Source organism: Aquarana catesbeiana, linkage group LG03 (genome assembly GCF_042186555.1).
Source record: "Aquarana catesbeiana isolate 2022-GZ linkage group LG03, ASM4218655v1, whole genome shotgun sequence".
NCBI classification, from domain to species: Eukaryota; Metazoa; Chordata; class Amphibia; order Anura; family Ranidae; genus Aquarana; species Aquarana catesbeiana.
Window position 1 is genome coordinate 496,522,971 of NC_133326.1, and position 26,304 is coordinate 496,549,274.

Below are 26,304 nucleotides of genomic sequence, written 5' to 3' on the forward strand. Positions count from 1 at the left end.
CCTCGTTGTGAGTATGGCTAGCATGGCAGATCTGGGACTAGGGGGATTGAGATCCAGGGAACTAGGCTCCCTTAATTCAGGATCATGTAAACTTTAGTGCAGCACTTAAATAATGTGAACCAAAAATAAATCCTAAACAAAGTGATAAATATGTTTGGGACCCAAGTCCCCCAAAACTTGTGAATGCTCAAAATGGTAGAGGATCCACAGCCTGGCTTGGGAGAGAGCCTACACATGCACCCCAATAGAAAGGAGGAGGAGTTAAAAGTGCCAGAGAGGAGGTTTGGGGTGGCTCTGTGCAATAAAATTGCACAGAGCAGATAAGGATAATTAAATATTAAAACTGGTGACATGTCATGGGAACCATTGGCAAGTTCGCATTGGCATCATCCCGTAAATATTTTGCAAAAAAGGTACAGTATAGGGTGATGGGAATTTAAATATGCCAAATGAGAACAAAGTAAAAGTGTATATATACATTTTATTGTTTGAACTAATATAGAAAAAGGAAAAGAAAAAAGTTACAGCAAAAATGATTAAAAACACTTTTACATAGAAGAACCTTCTGGTTAATTTAGAACCATATCAATATACTGTATACATGTACTTGTAAACGGTTTAAGTGTCTCACGGAATCACCCGCTTCTTCAGGACCGTACATGTATTGTAGATATGCTATATATAACGTTTTTACTATAAATGAAAGAAAAATACATCACTTAATATAAATAACAAAATATATTACAATACATAATTGCAAATATAAATTACCTTCAATGATTTTAACAGGGGGGGAGGCAAGAGGGAGGAGGAAACATTTTTTTTTTATTTTACTTATATATATAAAATCAAAATATGTCACAATATGGCAAACAATTACCTAAAGTGAAAAAAGGATTGGTTAATCGTCACTACTACAGAGGGAAGGAATAAAAAGGACTGTCTTGAGAAGATGTTTTGCCTACCTGCCCATGGGATAGAATCCAGACCTGAAAAACCCACAGAGTATATACAAAAGATTATATATATATATATATATATATCTCATATATATATATATATATATATATATATATATATATATATATATATATATATATATATATATATATATATATATATCTCTATCTCTCTCTCTATATCTCATATATATATATATATATATATGAGATATATATCATATACAGGGCTTTTTTTCAGGGGGGAACTTGGTGGAACACGGTTCCACCACCTCTGGCTCAGACCCTTTGGTGCCTGCTCACCACAATCACTTGTAAACACAGAAGTCTGGTTTCTGTGTTTACAAGTGACAGCTCTACACTCTGTGTGGAACCCCCATGAACTCTGCACTCTGTATGTAATGCAATCCTGATATTTAATGCCCCTTTAAGACCCTTCTACTGTTAGTGAAATATGACCACACCCACTATTTGATGTGATTTGGAAGGTGTGTGGGGGGAGGGGTTTTGGGGGGTCGTGGTTGAGTTCCAGCACCTATTGTTTGAGAAAAAAAGCCCTGTATGTATATATATATATATATATGTATATGTATGTATATATATATATATATATATATATATAATATATATATACACATACATACATACATATCAGGATTATATGCTGCTATAACTGCATTTGTACCCCTTCAAGAAGGAGAGGGGGAAATGATGCATATTATATGATTAAATACAATGTTTCTTTCTTACCCAGTTAGGTTAGAGATAAATATTCAAGATGATGTTTTAGTTGTATATAAATATAATCCAAGGAATATGTAGGTCACCTCAACATTAAAAAGAGTGCCCCAGTGAGGTGATGAGGTAAATCATCTCTATTACAGTAACCTTAAAAAATATATGTGTAAAAAAGAAAGTCCAGGTGACACAAATATAGAGTCACTGAGTACCAATTTTGACCGATTAGCGTAGAGCAGGGATATGCAATTAGCAGACCTCCATCTGTTGCAAAACTATAAGTCCCATCATGCCTCTGCATCTGGGTGCATGCTTGTGGCTGTCAGAGTCTTGCTATACCTCATGGGACTTGTAGTTCTGCAACAGCTGGAGGTCCGCTAATTGTATATCCCTGGTGTAGACCGTTTACAATTACATGTATACAGTATATTGATATGGTTTTAAATAAGCCAGAAGTTTCTTCTATATAAAAGAGTTTTTAATCATTATTTTCACTGTAACTTTTTTCTTTTCCCTTTTCTATATTTTTACAACAATAAAATGTATATATACGTTTTCTTTGTTCTCATTTGGCATATTTAAAGTCCATTACCCTATACTGTACCATTTTCCAGGTAAGTATAACCTGTTTATTATTTTAATAGAAAAAAAACATAAGCCTTTACAACTGCTTTTAAATATGCACAATATGTGCTAAAATGTTTAGTTCATATGTTTAAATTCAAGCATAATGTTTGTAAGATGTTGACTTGCATTTTTCTTTTTCTGAAAGAGAAATCAAGGACCATGGATTTCTGTATGAAGGGCAGACTCAAGTTTCTAAGGAAAGTTTGAATATAGACATCCCATACAAATATGTTATTGTGCGGGCGAATGAGAAACAGGAATATGAATTCATCTATAATGTTGATACTTATGAAAGTTCACCTATGAATCGTTGCCTGTGTATTCAATCCAAATACCTTCATGGAAAAGGTAAGATTTCCTGCAATAATTTATTTCGGAGTAATTTTTACTGAAGTCGAAAGAAAGTTTAGGAAGAAGTCTCACTAAACTGTTTAAAGGATAATTTTACCTTTTATTTAAAAAAAAATAATAAATGCACCAATTTTTATTTATTTGTAAAAACACTGTCGCCTATAAAGCATTGCACCGGCGATCAGCAGATCGTTGGTGCATTGCCGGGATCCTGCAGACTCTCAATACAGCTGTCTGCTCATGCCTCCATATGGGCAGAAAGATACTCAACTGCACAAAGAATCATTGCACTATGAAAGCGCTCACCAGCACCCTCACAGTTCATTGACAACTACAAGGAAAGCCATCTTCTATGGTGGATTGTACTTGTAGTTCATTCGTTCACAGGAAACCGTGAATGAATGATGCGGCTGTGTGGGCTGTGCTTTTATTGAAATGTTACAGCGGGTGCCAGGAAAAGGTCCCCGCCTTGGGGGGGGGGGGGTGTAAGAGGCATGCACAGGCAGGTGCTGTACTGTAACATGTTACACCCTACAAATGGATGTAACCTGTAACAAAGGTCAAATTCTCCTTTAAAGTGTCCGGTATTGACTCTCCGACCACAGTTCTGGGCTCTGTGCCTCTGTTTCCGAAAGGTACATGAATCTGTTGCAAGAAAAAGAAAGAAGGGCGGCGCCCTCTAAGTGCAGCATGTATGTTAAAAATATCTATTACAATAGATAAAAACACTCACATTTGAGTTGCTAAAAACCAGCATGTAAAGTAGTTTCATCCGCGTGCTCTCGGGGGATGTGGGTGTCACGGGCCGGTGGGGGGGTTCCTGGGATGTGAGTCCTGTGACCTGGGTCCTGGTAGCTGTTCCGGTGGTGCCGAGGGTCCTCAGAGCCTCTGGGCGGCCAGGATGTCGGTCATGGATCCTCCGTGGAGCGTCGTGCTGACCTGCGTCTTCACTTCCGGGAGCGGGGTGAGGCGGGCGGTGCATGCTCCTTCATCAGGCTATGCTGGTGGCCATATTCAGTGTGGGAATTTATACCATAGGCAATGGGAGGGGTGGAGAGGAGGGCGGGACTATGTATAATGATTGAGCGCGTAGGTAACCATGGTGATGGGGTGTACATAATGTGGAAGGGGAGTGAAGGGAGACGGGGAGTGGGCGGGGAGTGAGGAGGGGGGGGGGGGAAAGGGAGATATGCAAATGAGTATGTTGTGGTAAGAACATATATGTGTGTATATGGATCGTGGGGTAAGGAGAAGAAGAGGAATGTTGTATTGATCATAGTGGACGGAAACTATATATAGATATAGATAGATAGATATATATATATATATATATATATATATATATATATATATATATATATATATATATATATATATATATATATATATATATATACACATATCTATGTATATACATATATATATACCCAGGGGCGGAACTAGAAATAGCAGGGCCCCATAGCAAAATGTTGTATGGGGCCCCCCTGCAAACAGCCCCCCCACAGCTGCCCTAGTGTCAATGCAGCGTGACCTGTGCCCCATACAGCGTGACCTGTGCCCCATACAGCGTGACCTGTGCCCAATACAGCCTGGTCTGCCTTTGCCCCATACAGCCCCACCTATGCAGAGGAAGAGGCAAGCCACCCGGATCAGCAGAGAGCGGGATTGCCCGCTGTAATAGCTTTCATTTAAATTTCCTGTCTTCCCGGGGCTCATCGTCACATAGCCCCACCTCTTGGCCCGATGCCTTTGATGACGTCACATGTCCCGCATTGGATCAGCGTTCTGTCTATCAAAGGCACCTGGCCAAAAGGTGGAGCTATGTGACGTGAGCCCCGGGAACACTGGAAGTTCTAATGAAAGCTCTTACATAGGGCAATTTAGCTCTCTGCTGATACGGACAGCTCGCCTCTTCCTTTCCTCTCTCTTTCCCTGGCTGGGAGACTGTGCCGGTGGTGCTCTTATCCTCACTGGGCCCCATAGCGCCCGCATGGGTCACTATGGTGGTAGTTACGCCCCTGTATATACCCATAAACATATATGGGAAGGGAATACAAAAATGCAGAAAATGGTATATAATTAAATAGGTATATAATTATAGGGAGAGATTGGTGGTATATATGAGAAGAAATGACGCAATGATGGAAAAGGAATAAAACATGTACAATGTATATACGTGTGTAAACACAAAGAACCATTTATAAAGGATCCCTTCACAAACACATACACATATATACACATTTAAATGACACGTAAGATTGGGACAAAAGGAGGGGGGGAGTGTGTTTCCAGACGGGTATTGGGAATGAGAGGAATGTTATGGGAAATACTGGGAAATAAATAAAAGTAAAAATAATAAAAATATATAGAAATATAAATAAGAATAAATATAAATATATATATAAAAATAATAAAAATAAAAGTAAAAATACAAGTACAAATAAATAAAAATAAATATAAAAATAAAAAGAAATTAAAAATAAAAATTTGAATAAAAAATAAAAATAAATGTAAATATAAAAATATAAATAAAAATAAAACTAAAAATGGTATGTGTTATACACTAGGGCTATGTGGATAGGGGTAATGGGTGGGAGACAGGTATACACTAGTGTACGGGTATACCCATACACGTGTTCCACGTAGACTGTAAGTTAATGACTAGATGATGGATAAAACAATAAATGAGACAACAGGTAGGACAATGGATGAAACAATACGTGGTGAATTGTGTGTGTGAAGGGATCCTTTATAAATGGTTCTTTGTGTTTACACACGTATATACATTGTACATGTTTTATTCCTTTTCCATCATTGCGTCATTTCTTCTCATATATACCATCAATCTCTCCCTATAATTATATACCTATTTAATTATATACCATTTTCTGCATTTTTGTATTCCCATCCCATATATGTTTACGTGTATATATAGATATGTGTATGTATGTATGTGTGTGTGTGTATATGTATGTATATGTATATATGTGTATATATATATATATATATATATATATATATATATATATATATTTTTTTTTTTTTTTTATTCCTGTCCACTATGATCAATACAACATTCCTCTTCATATAGACCGCCTTCTCCTTACCCCACGATCCATATACACACATATATGTTCTCACCACAACATACTCATTTGCATATCTCCCCCCCCCTCCTCACTCCCCGCCCCGCCCACTCTCCGTCTCCCTTCACTCCCTTCCCACATTGTGTACACCCCATCTCCATGGTTACCTACGCGCCCAATCGTTATACATAGTCCCGCCCTCCTCTCAATTACCTCTCCACCCCTCCCATTGCCTATGGTATAAATTCCCACACTGAATATGGCCACCAGCATAGCCTGATGAAAGAGCATGCATGCTCCGAACGCGAAGCACCGCCCGCCTCACCCCGCTCCCGGAAGTGAAGACGCAGGTCAGCACGACGCTCCACGGAGGATCCATGACCGACATCCTGGCCGCCCGGAGGCTCTGAGGACCCTCGGCACCACCGGAACAGCTACCAGGACCCAGGTCACGGGACTTACATCGCAGGAACCCCCCCACTGGCCCGTGACACCCACATCCCCCGAGAGCACGCGGATGAAACTACTTTACATGCTGGTTTTTAGCAACTCAAATGCGAGTGTTTTTATCTATTGTAATAAATATTTTTAACATACATGCTGCACTTAGAGGGCGCCGCCCTTCTTTCTTTTTTATTGTTCCAGAGCTTCTTCTAGCTTTTATAGACTGGCTGCCTTCCATTTATTCAGCATCATTTTATCCTTACATGGACTAATACCTGAACTTGTTGTGAAACATTAACTACCACCATCAAGTTCCCCCTCTCAGGAACCCCCAACCAACCCCTTTCCCCCCACCATTTTTAGTTATATGTACTCGGCTACCTCCATTGTGCGCCATATTAACTCCTTGATTGTTTATTTGAATCTGTTGCAAGCACTGGCATTTTTTGTTCAGAGGCTTGACAGAATATGAAATAGTGCCCATGACGCTCACTATATATATTCATAGCTTTTACTATGACTGACAGCACAGCAACATTTGAGGGAATGCAAGGGGCAGATAGAATTACACAGACTAGGTCTGAGTGCTGTTGTATAAGGGACTGCGGGAGGCTTGTACTAAGTAACATCCTGGTGTATTATGAACATAGAGGTTTCTTAATTGGTTTGTTAGCTTTTAACTTTTCTGCTTTACATGTGAGTAAACATTGAGAACTACAGTGCTGTGAATAAGTATTTGCCCCCTTCGTGGCTTTTTATTTTTTTGCATATTTATCACCATTAAGATTGCTTTCACACTGGGGCGGGCATTGACGGTAAAACGCCGCTAGTTTTAGCAGCGCTTTACCGTCGCTTTAGTGGCGCCATTCAGCCGCTAGCGGGGCACTTTTAACCCCTGCTAGCTGCGAATAAAGGGTTAAATGCACCCGTGTAGCGCCACTGCCGAATTGCTTTGCAGGCACTTTGGCAGCGGTGCCCATTCATTTCAGTGGGCTGGAGAGGTGTATACCACTCCACCACCACCCCAAAGATGCTGCTTGCAGGGATTTTTTTAACGTCCTGCCAGCGCAGCGCCCCAGTGTGAAAACACTCTGGCTTTCATACTGGGACTGCAAGGGAGACATTTTTCAGGAGCTTTACAGGCGCTATTTTTAGCCCAAAAGCACCTGAAAAACTTTTAAGTGTGAAAGGGGTCTAAATGATTTAGACAATCAAATTTTAATATTACACAAAGAAAACCCGAGTATATACAAAATGCAGTTTTTAAATTATGATTTCATTTATTAAGGGAAAAAAGCTATCCAAACCTGCCTGGCCCAATGTGAAAAAGTAATTGCCCCCTAAATCTAATAACTGGTTGTGCTACCCTTGGCGGCAACAACTGCAATCAAACATTTGCGATAAATTGCAATGGGTCTTTCACATTGCTGTAGAGGAATTTTGGCACACTCTTCTTTGCAGAATTGTTTTAATTGAACCACATTGGATAGTTTTTGAGGCCTGTTTAACCACTTGCCTACCAGGCACTTACACCCCCTTCCTGCCCAAGCCATTTTTCAGCTTTCAGCGCTGTCGCACTTAGAATGACAATTGCGTGGTCGTGCTACACTGTACCCAAAGAAATTTTTTATAATTTTCTTCACACAAATAGAGCTTTCTTTTACAAAGGGTTTTATTGATAATCATAGCAATTTCACAGTTTTACAGTGTAGATAATGCATCATGAATAAACATAACATAAAGTTTAGCATCTTATAAATAAAATAAGTATGCTAGTAAATCAAAGAAAAACAAAACAATATGAATATAACAGAGGCTGAAAACAATTTTGAGAGGGAGGTTGAAGAAGAGCTAGGGGCAGAGATTAGCTAAGAAGGGAGGAGTAAAGAATAGGGGGAAAGTAGAGAAGAGGAAGAAAGAGGGGAGGGTGGGTCCTCGCTTTGGGGAGCAAGAGTGCATTAAATCCGAAGAAGGGTGGTATAATATCTGGTGGGTTTAGTATATTCGACCCATGGCCTCCATACCTTCAGGAACTTATCATGAGTGTCCGAAAGGACAGCAGTCAGCTTTTCATTAACCATTATATCGTCCATGCGATTCTTAACTGCCTCAAAACTTCGTGTCTGTGTCTTCCATGCCCTAGCTATCGTTAGTTTGGTTGCAGTAAAGAGATGCAGAGCCAGCTGGCGCTCCGCGCGAAGCAGCCCCACAATTGGGTTGCAGAGAAGTGCCTCGAACGGATCCTTTTTGAGGTCAGCATGGAGTGTTTCGGAGGAGGGAGTAAACTCTGATCCATAACCTGCGTACCCTCGGACAGGTCCACCAGATGTGTGACATTATGCCCTCCTGGGAGCACCCTCGGAAGCACAAGGGAGAGTAGGCTGGGATGAACCGGGCCAGTCTAGCAGGTGTGTAGTACCACCTGTAAAGTACCTTTATAAGCATTTTCTAAAAAGATGACATTCCTTGATCATTTGGATATTGCTAAAGTCATGACCTGCCAGTCCTCCGGATCGAGCTGTTTTCCTAGTTCCCTTTCCCATTGAAGGTGACAGAGCCGTGTCGGTGTTTTTTTAGAGGTAATAATAGAGGAATAGATCAGTGATATTAAACCCGAGGTTTGGGGTCTTGCTCTGCAGAAGTTCTCGAAGGGGGTCAAAATATAAGGGGTCGGTTGAGATTTTATAAGCCCCTGGAGAAAGTGACGAATCTGTAGGTAGCTGTAGTGTTCGCGTAATGGAATATCGTGAGAGGAACGTAGAGCCTCAAATGATATTATCCTGGTGGGGGTGAAAAAAGAGTGAATGTCCGTGAATCCGTTTGTCTTCCACCAGGAGAAATGCTGGGGGTTTTCGCAGCCTGGTGGGAACAATGGGCACTGGAGAATTTGAAGTAGGGGTAGATGAGAAATCAGGCCGACTGAATACTTGACCGAGTCCCACATGCGAAGGGAATGGGCCAGACATGGCCCCGTCACGAGAGGGCGATGAGTGGGAGGGAGCCAGGGCAATGAGGAGATGGGTATTGGGTGTGAATCCACTAGGTCCATAGTGGTCCATAGTGGCCCATAGCGGCATTTGGTGTTGTGCATGGAGTTAGGATAATGGGGCTATGTTTGCAGCTATATAGTAGGTTTGTAGGTTAGGGACTGAAAGTCCACCATTGGTTCTGCGGGCATATAGTATAGTATTTGCTTATTGATCCTGGGGCGGGTAGAACCCCAGACAAATTTCAGGATTTTGCGCTGGTGTATTCGTAGGATATGCGGCGGGATCGGTAGGACTCTAAAGAAGTAGAGTAATTTTGAGAGGTATGTCATACGAATTGCCACGATCCTGCCGAACCAGGATAATGGGAGATGAGTCCAGGAGGACAACATGTCTGTCAGCTTCTTAAGTATAGGAGGAAAGTTTGCCTTATAGAGTCCCGCGTAGGTTGGGGTGAGCCGGATTCCCAGGTAGGGTAATGAGGTCAGCCATTGGAACGTGAAGGTGTTTTTTAAGGTTATCAAGTCTAAAGACCAAAGATTGATTGACATGGCTTTTGATTTGGTGGGGTTAACGGACAAGCCAGAGAGGGAGGCAAAAGAGTCTAGTAAAGAGAACAGGTTAGGTAGGGTGATTCTAGGGTTTGTTAGGGTTAGGAGGATATCATCTGCGAACAGTGATATCTTATGGGGTGTCCCTGCTATCTCAACACCAGTTATGTCCGTCCATGGCCAGGCCAAGACAAAGTGTCAAAGGCCTTGTTCATGTCAAGAGACAGTAACATAGTTGCTATAGACCGGCTATGGGCTGTGTGCTGAAGTTGTATTATACGTCTAATAGCGTCTCCTGCTTGTCTCCCCAGAACGAACCCCACCTGGCCCTATTTGACCAGGTGTGGTAGGAAGGAGTTTAACCACTTCCCGCCCGCCCTATAGTGGATTGACGTCCGGGAAGTGGTTCTGTTATCCTGACTGGACGTCATATGACGTCCAGCAGGATAACATGCCACAGCGCGCCCCCGGGGGCGCGCATCGTGGCGATCGGTGGAGCGGTGTGTCAGTCTGACACACCACTACACTGATCTTGGTAAAAAGCCTCCGGCGGAGGCTCTTTACCACGTGATCAGCCGTGTCCAATCACGGCTGATCACGCTGTCAATAGGAAGAGCCCTTGATCGGCTCTTCCTCACTCGCGTCTGACAGACGCGATTAGAGGAGAGCCGATCGGCGGCTCTCCTGGCAGGGGGGGTCTGCGCTGATTATCAGCGCAGCCCCCCCGCAGATCACAACACTGGACCACCAGGGATCGCCACTAGGACCACCAGGGAAGGGGCAACATGTGGATGGCCAGGTATGTACCCCATGGCCATCCACATGTGCCCAGTGTGCCAAATCTGTGCCAATCAGTGCCCACAAATGGGCACTGATTGGCACCATTATGTTGCAGTGATGCCCAGCAATGCCACCCTTAGGGGCATCACTGCAAACAACCAGTGCCATCAGTGCCACCCATCAGTGTCCATTCATGCCACCTGTCAGTGCCCATCTATCAGTGCCCATCCATGCCCATCTGTGCCAACTATCAGTGCCACCTATGAGTGCCCATCAATGCCACCTATGAGTGCCCATCAGTGCCGCATACCAGTGCCACCTATCAGTGCCCATCAGTGCCGCCTATCAGTGCCCATCATCAGTGCCCGTCAGTGCCACCTCATCGGTGCCACCTCATTGGTGCCACCTCATCGGTGCCCATCAGTGCCGCCGTATCAGTGCCCGTCAGTGCAGCCATATCAGTGCCCGTCATTGAAGAAGAAAACGTACTTATTTACAAAAAAGTTTTAACAGAAACAAAGAAAAACTTTGTTGCGCAAAAAATAAAAAACGCAGAGGTGATCAAATACCACCAAAAGAAAACTCTATTTGTGGGAACAAAATGATAAAAAATTTGTTTGGGTACAGTGTAGCATGACCGCGCAGTTGTCATTCAAATTGTGACAGCGCTGAAAGCTGAAAATTGGTCTGGGCGGATAGGTGTCTAAGTGCCTGGTATTGAAGTGGTTAAACGATTGGCCAAGATCTTGGTCAGTATTTTAATGTCTACATTAATAAGTGAGAAGGGCCAAAAATTGGTCCAAGACGTGTGGTCACGGTCGGGTTTTGGAATCATAACAATATTGGCGGTTAAGAGGTTAGGGGTGAGTGCATGGCTATATTTTACTGCATTGAACATAGTCGTTAAATGGAGGGCTAAGACGTCTGCTAACTTTCTATAGTAAAGGGCTGTGAAGCCATTCGGGCCTGGACGTTTGCCTACTTTCAGTTCTTTTATACCCTGTAATACTTCCGTTAACTGAATGTCTCGATCCATTAACGATGCGTGTGTGTCGGACAGTTTAGGCTATGTCAGTCCTGTCAGGAAGGTTGTCAGGTCTTGAGTAGGAGGCTGAGTGGGGGCCTTGTAGAGGGTGGTGAGGCGGTACCTAAATTCTTCCAGCACTTTTAACGGATTACCTGTGAGGACATTATGTCTAGTGCAGAGAGTGATAGGGTTGTGTTTCGGGGTAAAGGTGCGCAGCCTATTGGCCAGCATTGAATTGGGTCTGTTGGCCTTGGCGTACCATTTCTGGCAGGCCCAGCGTAATGTACGTTCTGCCTCTTCAGTGAGGCATAGGTCGAGTTCTGTACATGCCCCATCTAATAGTTTACGATTAGCTGGAGTAGGGGACTGTTTAAAAATTGTGGATAGGGATTCTAGGCACGCTTCTAAAGAGTGCCACATTGCTATGCGTTCTCGCTTGCGTTTTGCTGCCAGCTGAATTATATGCCCCCTGAGTACTGCTTTGTATTCTTCCCAGAGAGTCACCTCGGAGGAAACCGACCCAGCGTTAAGCCTGAAATATTCCACTGATGCTTGAGTAATATCGGTGAGGACTTCCTTAAAAGATAAGAGTCATTCATAGTCCAAGGGGAATATTGGGGTTTGCTGAGCAGTGAGTGGCATACAACCAAAACAGGGTTGTGGTCTGTCCAAGGAGCTGCTAAAATGGAAGCGGACACAACCAGGGGGAGATGTTTCCTCAGAACAAACATATGGTAAATTCTGGAATGGGAATGATGAGGATGGGAGTAATGGGTGTAGTCCGTGCCAATGGGGTGTAGCTCCATCCATATATCTACCAGGTCACGACTTTGTAAAGAATGTGTGAATTGTTTTGCATCGGGTGATGGGGCTTTGTGTTCTGAGGGATACTTATCCAGAGCAGGGTTCAGCGTAACATTGGAGTCTCCCGCTAAGAGGAGAGTGCCTCTCTGGTGGCACTGCAACAGGGAGCAGATATAGGAGAGAAAGGGTCCCGGGTTATTATTTGGAGCATAATATGTTAGGATGGTGACCTCCTTGTCCTGAATAGTGCCTTGTAGTAAAAGGTACCTTCCATTTGGGTCAGCAATCTCTCTACTGCAACTGAAGGGGTCCGACTTGTGAATGGCAATCAAAACGCCCTTCTGTTTAGTCGGGCCATTAGCCAGAAAAACTTGAGGGTACATGGCATCGAAGTATTTAGGACAAGAAGAAGATGAGAAATGGGTCTCCTGTAGGCATGCTATGTTCTCTTTCTGTTGCTTAAGATATTTAAAAACTTTAACCATTTTTTGGGGGGAGTTCATTCCCTGCACATTCAGGGATAACTAATTAAGTGTCATGGTACATGGGAAGTTAGCCATAAAACTACTTTACTCACCCACTGCGAGGACCTGAAAAGGGAGGTAGAGAGGGAGTGAAACAAAGAAAAGAACAAGGTAGAAAGGCTTACTGTAGTACATATAATGGCCAGTAAAAAATTGTAGCATATAGTACTGAAAAAGTATGAGTGCAACTGGTTGTGGGTCTAAAGGCCCACAGGGGGTTGAATTTTGGTCGGGACTAATGTCTGAACCAAGAGCCAACACATGGGGGGAGCAGTGATCCAACGGAACCGCTCGGCATTGTTATATAGTAAAATTAACTTTAAATCTTTAAGCACAAGACTTGGTGCACCACTTAAGGCACTAAAGAGGAACACAAACATCCTGAGATATGTGGTTGCCTTTTATTTTAAGTCTCTCTGTCGCCCTGTGTTCCCCTCCACTGTCGAGGGGGCCCATTGCGAGCGAGCGACCAAAATGACATTGAGGTAGTCCCATATGGCTACCAAATATATAGAGAGGGAGAGGCAATCAATCTTAAAAAAATAAAAATAAAATAAAATGTAAATCACAACACTAACAGGGTGAGAAAATATAACAACATATTTTGAAACCCACCCGCCTCCCCGCGTGGACGGGAAACTACTGTCAGCAGTCCGCAGCATATTGATGGCTGCCTGAGAGCTGAGGGAACCAGCATGTTTGCATAAAAAAAAAAAAAAAAAAAAAAAAAAAAAAAAAAAAACCTTGACAGAGCAGGAAAAAACAAAGTAGAACCTGTCAAAATTCTGTTATCCCGCTGTGTAACAGGGTGTGAGTGCACCCCACTACGGAAGCGGCAGTAAGCAGTCAGCTGAACACTGCGCGGCCGCCACGTAAGACCCCTGTAAGGGGGGCCAAAGTGACATGCCTTATTGAGTGCTCAATGTCTTGCCTGGGTGAGACCGACATGTCCCGGAGGTACCATCTCGCAGTTGGGGCGTCTCAGGGGGGCCCAGTCCTGTGAAGTTCTTGCAAGAAATTGAGTGTCAGATCAGGTTCAATTGAACGGAAAAAACTAGCATCTGTGAGGTCTGTTCTGCCTATTACCAACTCAGTAGCAACATGCTGGGTATCAGCGGGTGCTAGACATAATGTAAGTTCGATAGCAGCCGGGGGCAGGCTTAGGGTTTCATGGAGTCATTTGTAACTTTTCTGTGAAGAACAGTCAACTTGAGAGGTTATATGCCATCAGCCCTTAAGGCCTGCCATGAACCTTTGGGCCTGCAGGTCTCGCAAGGCCTGTGATCCGGGTTAAGACCTTTGGAGGGGCTGAGGGGTCTGGCGAAGAGGCTGGAAGGATCTGGGCCGGGAGGAAGAAGAGGGTGCATCTTCCTGGGAAGGTGGTATATCCAGCTGCAGTTCCTGAAAATGACGTTTCAGGTCAGAGGGGGAGGATGCGTGGAACTGGCGACCGAGATGCGAAAATGAGAGCTTAAAAGGGAACCCCCATCTATATTTGATCCCTTGGGTCTGCAGGATCTGGAGGTAGGGTTTCAGGCCTCTTCTCCTTGCAATGGTTGCTGGAGAGAGATACGCAAAAAGCTGAAGGGGGTTACCCTGGAAAAAGAGGTCTTGCTGTTCCCGTGCAGCTTGGAGGAGCCGCTCCTTGGTGCGGTAAAAATGGAACTTGATGAGGACATCTCTTGGGGGGCCTTCTGACGGTTTGGATGCTAGAGATCTGTGTATACGGTCAAATTCCAGTCTCTCCAGGGGTATCTCAGGTGCCAGCTCCTGGAAAAAGGCTGTTGCCATACCCTGCAAATCAGTGATTTGTTACGGGATTCCGCGGATACGGAGATTATCCCTGCGGGCCCTATTTTCAGCATCCTCTAGTTTGTCTCGCAGGGACTCCAGCTCTGCAGACAATTTATCCACCTCTTCTTCATGGCCTTCAAGCACAGTGGTTGCGAAGTCCATTCTTGCTCTAACTGGTTAGTGCGGTGGCCTATCTCTTTAAGTCCTTTTACTAGGTCAGAGGAGAGCTTGCGTGAGGCCTGTGTGATTTCATCTCTAACAATGGAGCGAAATTTGTTCAGCAGGGCATCTGAGTCTGCATGCAGGTGACTTACCAGGTCCGTAGGGAACTGGTGCAGGCTGTCGGCTGGGGAGGCAGGGTCTGCTGCCGAGTGTTGTGAGGAGTCGTCCGGTTCTGGTGGATTTGGAGCCATTGCCCTTTTCCCCTTCCGTGTGGCCAGAGCTGATTTGGGCTGTGTGTTACACTTGTGACGGTTCTTCGTCGAGCGGTACATAACCGCCGGATGCCTGATGTGTTCAGAAGCTGCGGGAGGCTTTCAGTGTGTGCCGGGTGCGGGTTGTGCTATGCTAGCTGAGGTTTGTCGTTCCGTTGGTGCGGAGCAGGGGAATCAGGCAGCCATTTTCCCTGTTCACGCGCATGCACCCCCCTAGGGCTGCGATTTCAGCTTTCGTTACAGGGTAGAATCAATCTGTCCATCCCTGGGGGTCACAGCCTGGCCGGCCAGAGTGCTCCAGCCTCCAGGGGCGGCTTACCAGTCTCAGAGGAATCAGAAAGGTGAGCGCCGGGTACAGGAAGATGGCCGCGGGGTGGAGCAAAATGGCCGCTGTTCACAGGGCTGGAGCTGTTTTTTCACCTGCAGGCCGCTGTGGAGGGGTGTCAGTGGGTGTCCCAGGTGGTGAGTGGTCTCCGGTTACCGTGGGGAGGAATAGCCGTGGATAGGGAGGTCTGGGAAGCCAGGATTAGGCTCCAGCAGCGTGGCCGGGTGCAGCAAGATGGCCGCCATTCACAGGGCCAGAGCCGTTTTTCTGTCTGCAAGCCACCGTGGAGGGGAGTCAGTGGGTGCCACGGGTGGCAGGTGGTCTCCGGGTTCCGTGTGGAGGATGAGCCGCTTAATGGGAGGTCTCGGGGGCCAGGATTCGGCGCTGGGACCGCGGCCGGGTGTAGCAAGATGGCCGCCGCTCCCGGAGCTAGGCCGGAGCCGCGGATCTTCCAGGTGGCCTCAAAGACAGAAGAAAGCCGCGATACAGTCTCAAGCGGCTCGCTGGCTGTCTGGTTAGCCCTGGATGCCTTGTGGGGAGCAGGATTGCCTTGCTGGAGGATGTATACAGGGGGATTACAGGAGCTCTGCAGCAGCACGTCCTATTTGGATCCCGGTCAGGCCTCGCCCCCCAAATAGAGCTTTCTTTTGGTGGTATTTAATCACTGCTGAGTTTTTTATTTTTTACAAAAAAAAGACCAAAAAACTTGAAAAAAAAATGTTTTTTACTTTTTTTCTGTCAGTAAATTTTGTAATTTTTCGCCTTCACTGATGTGCACTGATGAGGCGGCACTGATGGGCACTGATAGGCTGAACTGGTGGGCATTGATGAGGTGGCACTTATGGGCACTGATCAGGCGGCACTTATGGGCCCTGATTAGGTGGCACTGATGAGGAGGCACTAATATGCCGCACTTATGGGCACTGATAGGTGGCACTGATATGTGGCACTGATGAGCACTGATAGGCGGTACTGATGGGCACTGGTGGGCACTAATAGGCGGCACTGGTGGGCACTAATAGGCGGCACTGGTGGGCACTAATAGGCGGCACTGGTGGGCACAAATAGGCGGCACTGGTGGGCACTGATGAGTGGCACTGACGGGTGACACTCATGGGTATTACTGATGGGCACTGATTGACAACAGTGATGGGTATTGATGGGCAGCACTGATAGGCGGCACAGATTGGCATCGCTAATGGGCACTGATTGGCACTTGTGGGCAGTGGTGGGCACTGATTGCTGCCACTGGTGGGCACTGATTGCTGCCACTGGTGGGCACTGATTGCTGCCACTGGTGGGCACTGATTGCTGCCACTGGTGGGCACTGATTGCTGCCACTGGTGGGCACTGATAGCTGGCATTGGTGGGCAATGGTGGACTGTGGTTTATGACACTATATTGTAATCAGGGCACTGATGATTAGTGCCCTGATTATTTTCCTAGATGTCCCCCTGTGAGGAGATGCCGCTGATCGGCTCTCCTCTCCTCACACTCTGTCAGTGTGAAGCGAGGAGAGCCGATTACCGGCACCTTCTTGTTTACATGTGACCAGCTGTGATTGGACACAGCCGATCACATGGTTAAAAAGCCGAGGATGCGGCTCTTTTCAGAGATCGGGGTTGTGCCATGTACTAGCAACATGGCACGATTGCCGTGCGCCCCCCACGGGCGTGCGAGAGCGGGCGTTCTGAGACGTCGTCATATGACGGCGTCCCAGAACGAGAGCCGCACCGCCCCACCTTCATTTGAGGGTGGGCGGGCGGCAAGCAGTTAAGGTCATGCCACAGCATCTCAATTGGATTTAGGTCTGGACTTTGACTAGGCTACTGCAAAACCTCAATTTAGTTTTTTTTTTAGCCATTCAGAGGTGGACTTGCTGGTGTGTTCCGGAATACAGAATTCATGGTTCCATCAATTATGGCAAGTCGTCCAGGTCTTGCACTACCACCATCATGTTTGACTGTTGGTATGATGTTCTTTTTATGAAATGCTGTGTTCATTTTACGCCAGATATAATGGCAGGCAAATCTTCCAAAAAGTTCAACTTTTATCTCAACAGTCCGCAGAATATTTGCCCAAAAGTCTTGGGGATAATAAGGATGTTTTTTTTGGCAAACATGAGATGAGCCTTTGTGTTCTTTTTGGTCAGCAGTGGCTTTGACCTTGGAACTTTCCCATGGATGCCATCTTTGCCCAGTCTTTCTTATTGTTGAATCATGAACACTGAAGCCTGCAGTTCTTTATATGTTGTTCTGGGTTCTTTTATGACCTCTTGGATGAGTTGTTGTGCTCTTGGAGTAATTTAGGTAGCCAGCCACTCAGCTTTTCAAAAAATGTTATGCGAAATTACTTTTCACATAGGGCCAGGGAGGTTTGGACAGCTTTTTTCTCTTAAAGCGGAGTTCCACCCAAAAATGGAATGTCCGCTTTAAGTGATGGTGACCCCCTGACATGCCACATTTGGCATGTGATTTTTTTGGGGGGGGGCGCGGGTACCCAGATTTTACGGGCACCCAGCTCCCACTTCCTCCTCTGGCTCTGCGGCGCCTAAAGGAAGTTCGCCTCTCCCCCCTCCCTCCCTGCAATCTTCTGAGTCACGTCACAGGTCCCAGAAGATTGCCCGGGCATTCACAGCGCGCAGTGTGGCTCGTGAATGCGCAGTGCGTGCCCGAGTGTGAAGCCACAGCCGGGCGCCCACAATTAGAATGCCGGCGCCGTGGAGAGTAGCGGGGCTTTGTGCGCCCACTTTGCTGGACCGTGGGACAGGTGAGTGTCTGATTATTGAATGTCAGAAGCTTCCCCCACGCAGAAACTGTGGGGGAAAAGGGGAAGGGAAATGGAGAGGTGAGGGATGGGATGATGTTGAGATGTATAAATCCTGTCAGGGATAGGTAGGGGGAACCCAGAGAATGTGAAGGCATGGAGCAGTGAGGTCAGGGGTAACACCCGGAAGTGTTAGGCAATTGTGAAATGTAAGTACCCTCCCTTTCCCCCCTTCCCCCCCCTTCAACTTCCCTTTCCCCCCTCACTCCCCAACCACCACATCCTACCCCCATGTCTTTTTGTTTTTCCTTTTTTCTACTGGGCAGAGATTGGCCCCAAGGCCTCTTCCCTGGGTTCTTCTCGGCCAGCTTTTCTGTGTGTAGCGTAGTGTCCGTTTCCCTAGTTTGGCTCAACATCAATCGCAGGTAATCCCCTAGTTCTCATGGAAAATAAATGGCCATCATGGTATAGTATATCTAAACTTGTTTATTTAAAAAAGCTTTAAAAGGCTATTGCACTCACATGTTATTGTGACCATGCCAGCACCAAGCTATTCCAGCTGTGTGTGTGGGGTCCTGGATACCGGTGTGCGTTCCTCTGTGTGTTTTCTACTCCACGTGCGTTCCAAGCCTCGCTCTCACTAGGTAGGAAGTGATGTCAAAATCTCCCAGCAGCCTCTACGCGTTTTGCAAGTATTGATTGTGTCATCAGGAAGCCTGGAACCCGCAATTGCATTCCAGCATATGGACCACACCAACAGTACCACACGTAATAAGGTTCTTGATCGTATAAGATTTCTTAGTGGAAAAAGAAGTAAACTCCTTTCGTTTTTTACTATTGACTTTACACTGTTTACACACTTGACAGCGTCCACAGGCGTAAAAGCCTGTGAGAAAGGAAAAAATTCTGCTCTCTTTAAAAACAGGTGGATCGATAACTCCTGGGGCTATGACATCCCTCAGGGTGGGAGCCCTTTTATATATGAATAAAGGGCGTGGAGGAAGAACAGCTCCCAGGACCTTATCCTTTCTTAATACCTCCCAATATTTTCCCACTATTTTTTCAAACTGTGTTGGATATTATAATCCAAAATAATTTTAAATTCATACTTTGCTTCCTTTTTCTTATTGGAGTCAGAAATAAGGTCGGTCCTATTCAAAGAACCTACCCTTGCTATTTCATTCTGAATAATATCCTTCTTGTAACCTTTTTGTTGGAATCTATCCACCAAAATATTCGATTGGGCTAGAAAATCATTACTAGAGGTACAGTTTCGTCTAAGATGGATAAACTGTCCCCTAGGTATGCTACAAAGCCAACTTTTGTGGTGGCAACTATCCAACCAGATGTAGCCGTTTCTGTCAGAAGGCTTAAAGTGATTACGTGTCCGTGTCGTGGTCAAGATGGCGACCAGATAGGACGGATGAGATAGAGCTCCGCATACAGCAGGCCTACAAATCCGCTATTTCGTGGACTAACAACCTATTTAACTGCCCCATGGAGATGTGGCTGTGACCGGGCACAGAGGTGGGGAAAGCTGGAGCTTGATGATAGTGGCGTTCGGCTCCCGGGCACCGCTGCCGGATAAGTAATCTGAGGGAGCTCCGCCGGCCCTTACTGCATCCACAGGAATCCTGCCTCTAACCTGCGTGATTCCCCTTAAAGCTGACCCGGTGTTGTTGTACTCCACTACCAGCGGCGGAGCCGGGGAGTATTGAAGGCGCGGACCGTCGGATGAAGCTGCTGTAGGCCCTCGGCCGGCTCTGCGTCACAGAGGCGATCCGCCATCTTGCGGCCTGTGCGGCCTCGCGATCCCCGGCCTCGGGTGCCGTGATCGGCCGTAGAGGGGCCGCAACGAACCATCCATTGTGGCTGTCGCCGCTAGGAGGCGGGGGGAGACCCGGAGCGGACGAGAGGGGATATCCGCGCCGCCTCAGAGGTCCTCGGCCGGTTCTTCACTCCGGAGGGGATCCGCCATCTTGAGGCCTACGAGGCCTCCGTGATCCCCAGCCTCAGGTGCTGCGATCGGCGGAAGAAGGGCCGCTGCACGCCCCACGTCGGTGCCATCCGGCGGTGAGTGGCGGAGGGACTAGTGACAAGACCTGCTGGGAGGTGAGGGAGACAGGACTATACGGCGGGCTGGAGATTTATATTATAACCCGGCTTTTGGGGGACCCTTGCCTGTCACATAATACCTGGCAGACTGGGAACAAAACTGGGCATGAGAAGAAGAACCTGTGGCGCCCAGAAGCAGAAACACAAAGCCCCTAACACACTGCCACCAGCCCAGGGCCCACGTGGAGCAGTGTGTTCAAACATGGCCTCACAGACAGATCACACAGACACTCAGGCTGAGTCCTCCCAGATGGGAGAGGGTCAGTTTCAAGCATTAATGCAGGCCATCACAGGTTGTCAAACTACCCTAACTACCAAAATAGAGCAAAATAGAGCAAATACAATCAGAAATGGGCCTAATAAGACGGGATATGGACAAATACAGAGACAGGCTGACGAAGGCTGAAAGGAGGGTAGGGGAGAATGAAGATGAAATCCGAGACCACAGCGCCTCCCTTCGTATACTGCAAGTTAAAGTGAAAATGCTGGAATCGCGTGCGGAAGATCAGGAAAACAGAAATCGCAGGAATAATCTGCGCTTGGTGGGACTTCCGGAAGAGACCCGGAGGCATACATGGAGCAGTTGCTGCGAAACCTTCTCCCACAAGCACCATTTTCTGCACACTTTGCGGTGGAGCGAGCCCACAGAATGCCGTCAACTCGGGGCCCACCAGGAACACCTCCACGCACCTTCATATTTCGTTTATTGAATTTTAGAGATAGAGATCTGATCTTAAGGGAGGCACGAAAGGTGGGAGAGCTGCGCACTGAGGACGCGAAGATAATGCTATTCCCTGACTACTCAGTGGAAACACAGAGGCAACGCAGGACATTCGACCAGGTCAAGGCCCTAATGCGTGCTAAGGGACTAAAATACAGCATGTTATTCCCTGCACGACTCAGGGTAGTGGATGGCGAAACTACTAAATTTTTCACCCCTCCAGAGGAAGCAACCAGATGGCTTGAATCCCTGCCACGCAATCATTGATCCGATGTATGGAGTACACCACAACTAACCCTCTATCTACCTGGTGATGACCGGTGGTAAGATTTACAGCTTGTTATCTCAATAACCCCCACCCCTATTGGTAAGCGGCATACTGTCTGGGAAATATGGAATACATGAATCCTGAGGGGCCTGGCTATCTGATGGGGGTATTGCCGAACCAGCTAACCATACAACGGGGGATGGATACTTGCTTTGCTGAACGGTCCTGTGTCGGGGGATTGGGGGGGACGGTGGGGGTGTGTTGGATATGGACTGCTGGAATGCCTGGAATGAGTGTCGTTCCCCCCCCCCCCCCCTTCCTGGGGCTCCTTTCTCCCCCCAAAGGGACTATCCAGATGTCGGCAGTCCTGACCAACGATATGGAGCCATGGAACTTTGTTGCTGTATTTACTGACCCCAGGGATGACAAAAAAGGGGAGAATGCGAGACATAATGCCACACATAACTGAATATGAAAATATATATCAGCGCACGTATGACAAAAAAACTGGAAGCAGCTGAACACCAGGGTCAAACGGTCAAATCCCTCTAAACAAATAAATCAAAAAGGTGCAGCGCTAAAATCAATAAAACAACCATAGAGAATATATAAAAGTACTAAATCCCAGGGGAAGGAAATAACAATGTGATAAAACTAAAATTGATAAAGAGCACAAAGAATGTCCAAATGTAAAATGTCCAAATATGAAGACATGAATCCACCAGGCAAACGTGATGATCACAGCAAAAATGTGTGGCTGATAATGGAACCCTTCACCATGAACCAAATGGCCTCTCACCTGGTCACAAGGATCAAACAAGCAATCTCATATGGGTCAGCAGATAAATGAAAAAGGTCCAAAGGCAAGGGACTCCTCCAGATAACCAGGTAGCAGGTGGATGTCGTATTCATGAAATCACAAAGGATACAGACATAGTGCTCTCCGTATAAAATGCTTTATTTATAAGAAAGTAAAGTATCACTTACATAACAGGCACTTCACAAGTGCCAGGATGCTGACATAGAAACACAGCAGGGTCCGTACAAGCGGTGGAGCATGCGCAGTAGCCGCGGATGACGTCACGACGTCACGTTCTGGACGCGTTGCGTCCCAGTGGGCGGGGACTTCCTCAGCAGATGATGCCACACATAACCAATGTTCATCCTGTTATTGGAGATGGGTGGTGGAGGGAGGGGTTAATGGTGGAATTCTGTTAAGTGGTTTAGCTCTTCAAGAGGACTTTAAATGACTGCTTCTATTGTTTAACCAATTTCCTTTGCTTTCCACAGGTTTTTAGAAACTACCATTGTTTGTAACTAAGATTGTACCCTTAGAAATATCTAAGTGCTAATGGCTGCTCTGGCGCAGACAGGTTCCTCTGGTCCACATGGAAGGGAGGGGGCCCTGGATATGGGGGAGGTTCCCCCCCCCCTAATTACTAAGATTTTCTCCTGTCCAATTTTTTTTTTTTGTTTCTTTTTCCGGTTTTCTCTTTTTTATAGGGAATCTTTATTTTCCCTTCCCCTTCTCTTTGTTTATTATCAGTAAAGGCCTGCAGATGCAGTGAATAGTGCGGTCTCTGATCTCACGTTAAGAAAATTAGGTCCTAGGTGTGCCAATTGTTACACACCGCCCCCTAGGAGGTTCCTCCTGTTTTTTTGTTTTTTCGGTTGTTATGGGTACTCAAACACCCCGAGGTTTAATTAATGGGGTGTGGGGCGGGATATGAGGGATGTATTGTTTAGGATGTTTAACTTTAATTTTTGTTCTTTTGTTTTTCGCTTCATTATTCAAGGAAAGATTCCTATAGATGGCTTGACAATAGCAAAGGCATAGGCTACATGCTCCAGGCTACCAGACTGATTATGGGTCCCTTGGCGGAAGGGGGGAGGGATGAGAAGGAGTTATCTATATATTCTAACTATACATGGTTTTCCGGAAGAAATATATACCACATTGAGATATGGCTCAGCTGAAAGTATTGTCATGGAATGTAAGGGGTCTTAATCACAAAATTAAACGCTCACTAGTTTTTTAATGTCTTAAGAAATATACACCCAGTATTTGTATTCTTCAAGAGACGCATCTGATGGGGGGCAGAGTGTTGGGGTTAAAGAAACCATGGGTGGGACACCATTACCATGCCACCTACACTAATTACGCCAATTTTGAACCCCTTGATATTCTCACAGACCCAGAAGGCAGATACATAATAATCCACGCTAATATAGAAGCATTGGCTATGGTTATAGTGGGGGTATATTTACCCCCACAGGCTAACATCTCCCTACTGCAGAAGATCACTACTATAATTGCGCAATTCCCCACAGACAATGTAATTCTCACGGGGGATTTTAATATCAAACCTAACCCTTCACTAGATAAAATGTCCCCGGACCCAGCTACAGATTCTGCGTTAACTAGATGGGCCCAGGTGCTGGGATTGGAGGATGTGTGGCGCTGGAAACATCCAACAGAACGAGTGTACACATGTCACTCATCCTCCTATAACTCATTATCACATATTGACCTTCTTTACGCAAGCTCACCCATGCTTCCCAAAGTTATAAATATTGAAACGTTACCGAGGGGAATTTCTGACCACTCCCCGCTATTATGCATACTTCCACTCCACAAGCGGACAGAATTTGGCGACTTTCCCGATTCTGGATTGAACATCCTACTATAGAAATTGAGATAGTAAAAGAGATAAAAACAATTTTGGTTGGCTAACGCGGGTTCCTCCACTCCGGGGATGGTATGGGACACTTTTAAAGCCTACATTAGAGGCTGCTATATGTCATCCATAGCTAGAGAGCGCAGGAATAATAAGATGCTGTTGGAAGAGGCAGAGACCAAAGCCCGGGACTTAAGAGACCAGATACACCCTCACGGCCAACCCTATTATAGCACAAGACATGAAGGTTGCCTATCGGGAGGTAATGCTACTGAGGGTAGCCAAGGCGAACAAACGCCAACTAGCCCAAACTCAAAGAATATTTGAGCAAGGGGAAAAAACAGGTAAGCTTTTGGCCTGGTTGGCCAGGGAGCAATCCCCAGTGTCCACAATAGCTCGTATCCGAAAGAATGACGGGACCCTAGTATCAGACCCTGCGAAGTTTAACGCTTGCTTTGCTGAGTATTACTCATCCCTATACTCCTCTAGGGCACAATACTCAGCGAAGGAACTCTCGGACTTCCTAGACGAAATAACGCTTCCGACCCTCACGGCTGAAGCACGAGAGGGCCTCAAGGCTCCAATAACCTTGGAAGAGGTCCAACAGGCTCTAAGCTCCTTACAAACGGGGAAGACACCGGGACTGGATGGCTTACCCCCTGAATTTTATAAACAGTATATGGGCGAGGTGGCGCCTAAGATGCACACAATGCTTACAGAGACCCTACGAAATGGGGAGATACCACTATCCATGTCACAAGCCATTATAGTGGTCCTGCCAAAGCCGGGAAAAGACCCCCAACTATGCCCCTCATACCGACATATATCTTTACTTAATTCTGACGCGAAGATTTTAACCAAAATTTTGGCCCAGCGGTTAAACGAAATAATACTCGATCTAATTCATGAAGATCAATCAGGTTTCATGCCTGGAAAGGGCACGGATATAAACATTCGCAGGTTGTATGCTGTCCTGGCCTCTGGGGAGGAGGATGCCCGAGACTAAATTGTGGCCTCTCTAGACGCAGAGAAGGCCTTTGACTCTGTTGAGTGGGGCTACCTATGGGAGGTCCTCCGCAGGTTCGGGTTTGGCCCGGTCTTTATCTCCTGGGTCAGGATGGTATACAAGGCCCCCACGGCCAGAGTTCGCACAGGTACAGTACTTTCCCCGACCTTTTTTATGGGTAGGGGAACTAGACAGGGGTGCCCGCTCTCGCCGGGTCTTTTTGCCCTGGCAATAGAGCCTATGGCTGCCCTTCTCAGGGCCACACCCGGGGTTAGGGGGATTACGAGAGGTCCTCTACAGGAAAAGGTGTCGTTATATGCTGATGACACCTTACTCTATCTTAAAGATGACGGTACTTCCCTACAAGAGGCTCTCTCGGTAATTAATAGGTTTGGGAAAATTCTCTGGTATATGTATCAACTGGGGAAAGTCAATCCTGTTTCCTCTGTGGGCGGGGTCTACTCCCTTGCAGACGGATGGACAACTCAGTAGGGTTTCCCAGTTTAGATACCTAGGGGTAGAAATACATCAAGATTTAAAAAAATGTATCAGCCTCAACTTAAACCCTGTGGTTAACCACCTATCCCAAAGATGTAACACATGGAGATCCCTACCACTAACCCCGGTTGGCCGTGTCAACTTAATCAAAATGTCAATTCTACCTAAATTTATATACCTATTCTGACAAACCCCGATCCCTATATCCATGACCTTCTTTCGACACTTAGATAGCATTATTACCTCATTCATTTGGAATGGGAAAACTCCTAGAATAGCCAGGGCTACAGTGCAACTACCAGGGACCTTGGGGGGTCTGGCCTTGCCATGCTTCCTAAAATACTACTGGGCAGCGGTATTGGTAACAGTAAAATGGTGGTTCTCAGAAGAACCGGCTAACCCTGCTGCTTCCTTGGAGGCGGCGCTGATCGGCTCCTATGCAGAGTTGAGGAATTTGGTGCATAGAGGCCCTAGATCCAATCCAGATGTGACATGTCCCATGAAAACAACCCTTAAGGTATGGGACACTGTTAATACGCTATTTCTGGGACCTAGTAATTGGTCCCCAGCAACTCCCCTATGGGGTAACCCCCGCCTGCCTCATTTTCACTCCATTCCCGACCCGTTTGTGTGGGCCAGATATGGAGTCACGACCCTGGGGGATATAGTTGCCCAGGGACAACTAATCACCTTTGATGCTTTAAAAAGAGAAAAGGATCTACCCAATCATATGTTCTTCAGATTCCTCCAAGTGAGGCATGCGTTCCGGTCCCAGTTCCCCAGTCTGTTGACTCTGGAGGAGACACCGATGGAAAGTATAT

General features: G+C 46.1%; 1 protein-coding gene across 5 annotated transcripts in view; it reads left to right on the forward strand.

Moving 5' to 3' along the window:
* Positions 1 to 26,304, forward strand: part of RNF213 (ring finger protein 213) — a 631,031-nt gene that overhangs the window by 127,255 nt on the left and 477,472 nt on the right. For all 5 annotated transcript variants that reach the window (XM_073621071.1, XM_073621073.1, XM_073621072.1 and 2 more), the window contains one exon: positions 2,470 to 2,672. In XM_073621071.1, coding sequence (XP_073477172.1) covers positions 2,470 to 2,672 — 203 coding nt within the window. The remainder of the gene's footprint in view (positions 1 to 2,469; positions 2,673 to 26,304) is intronic.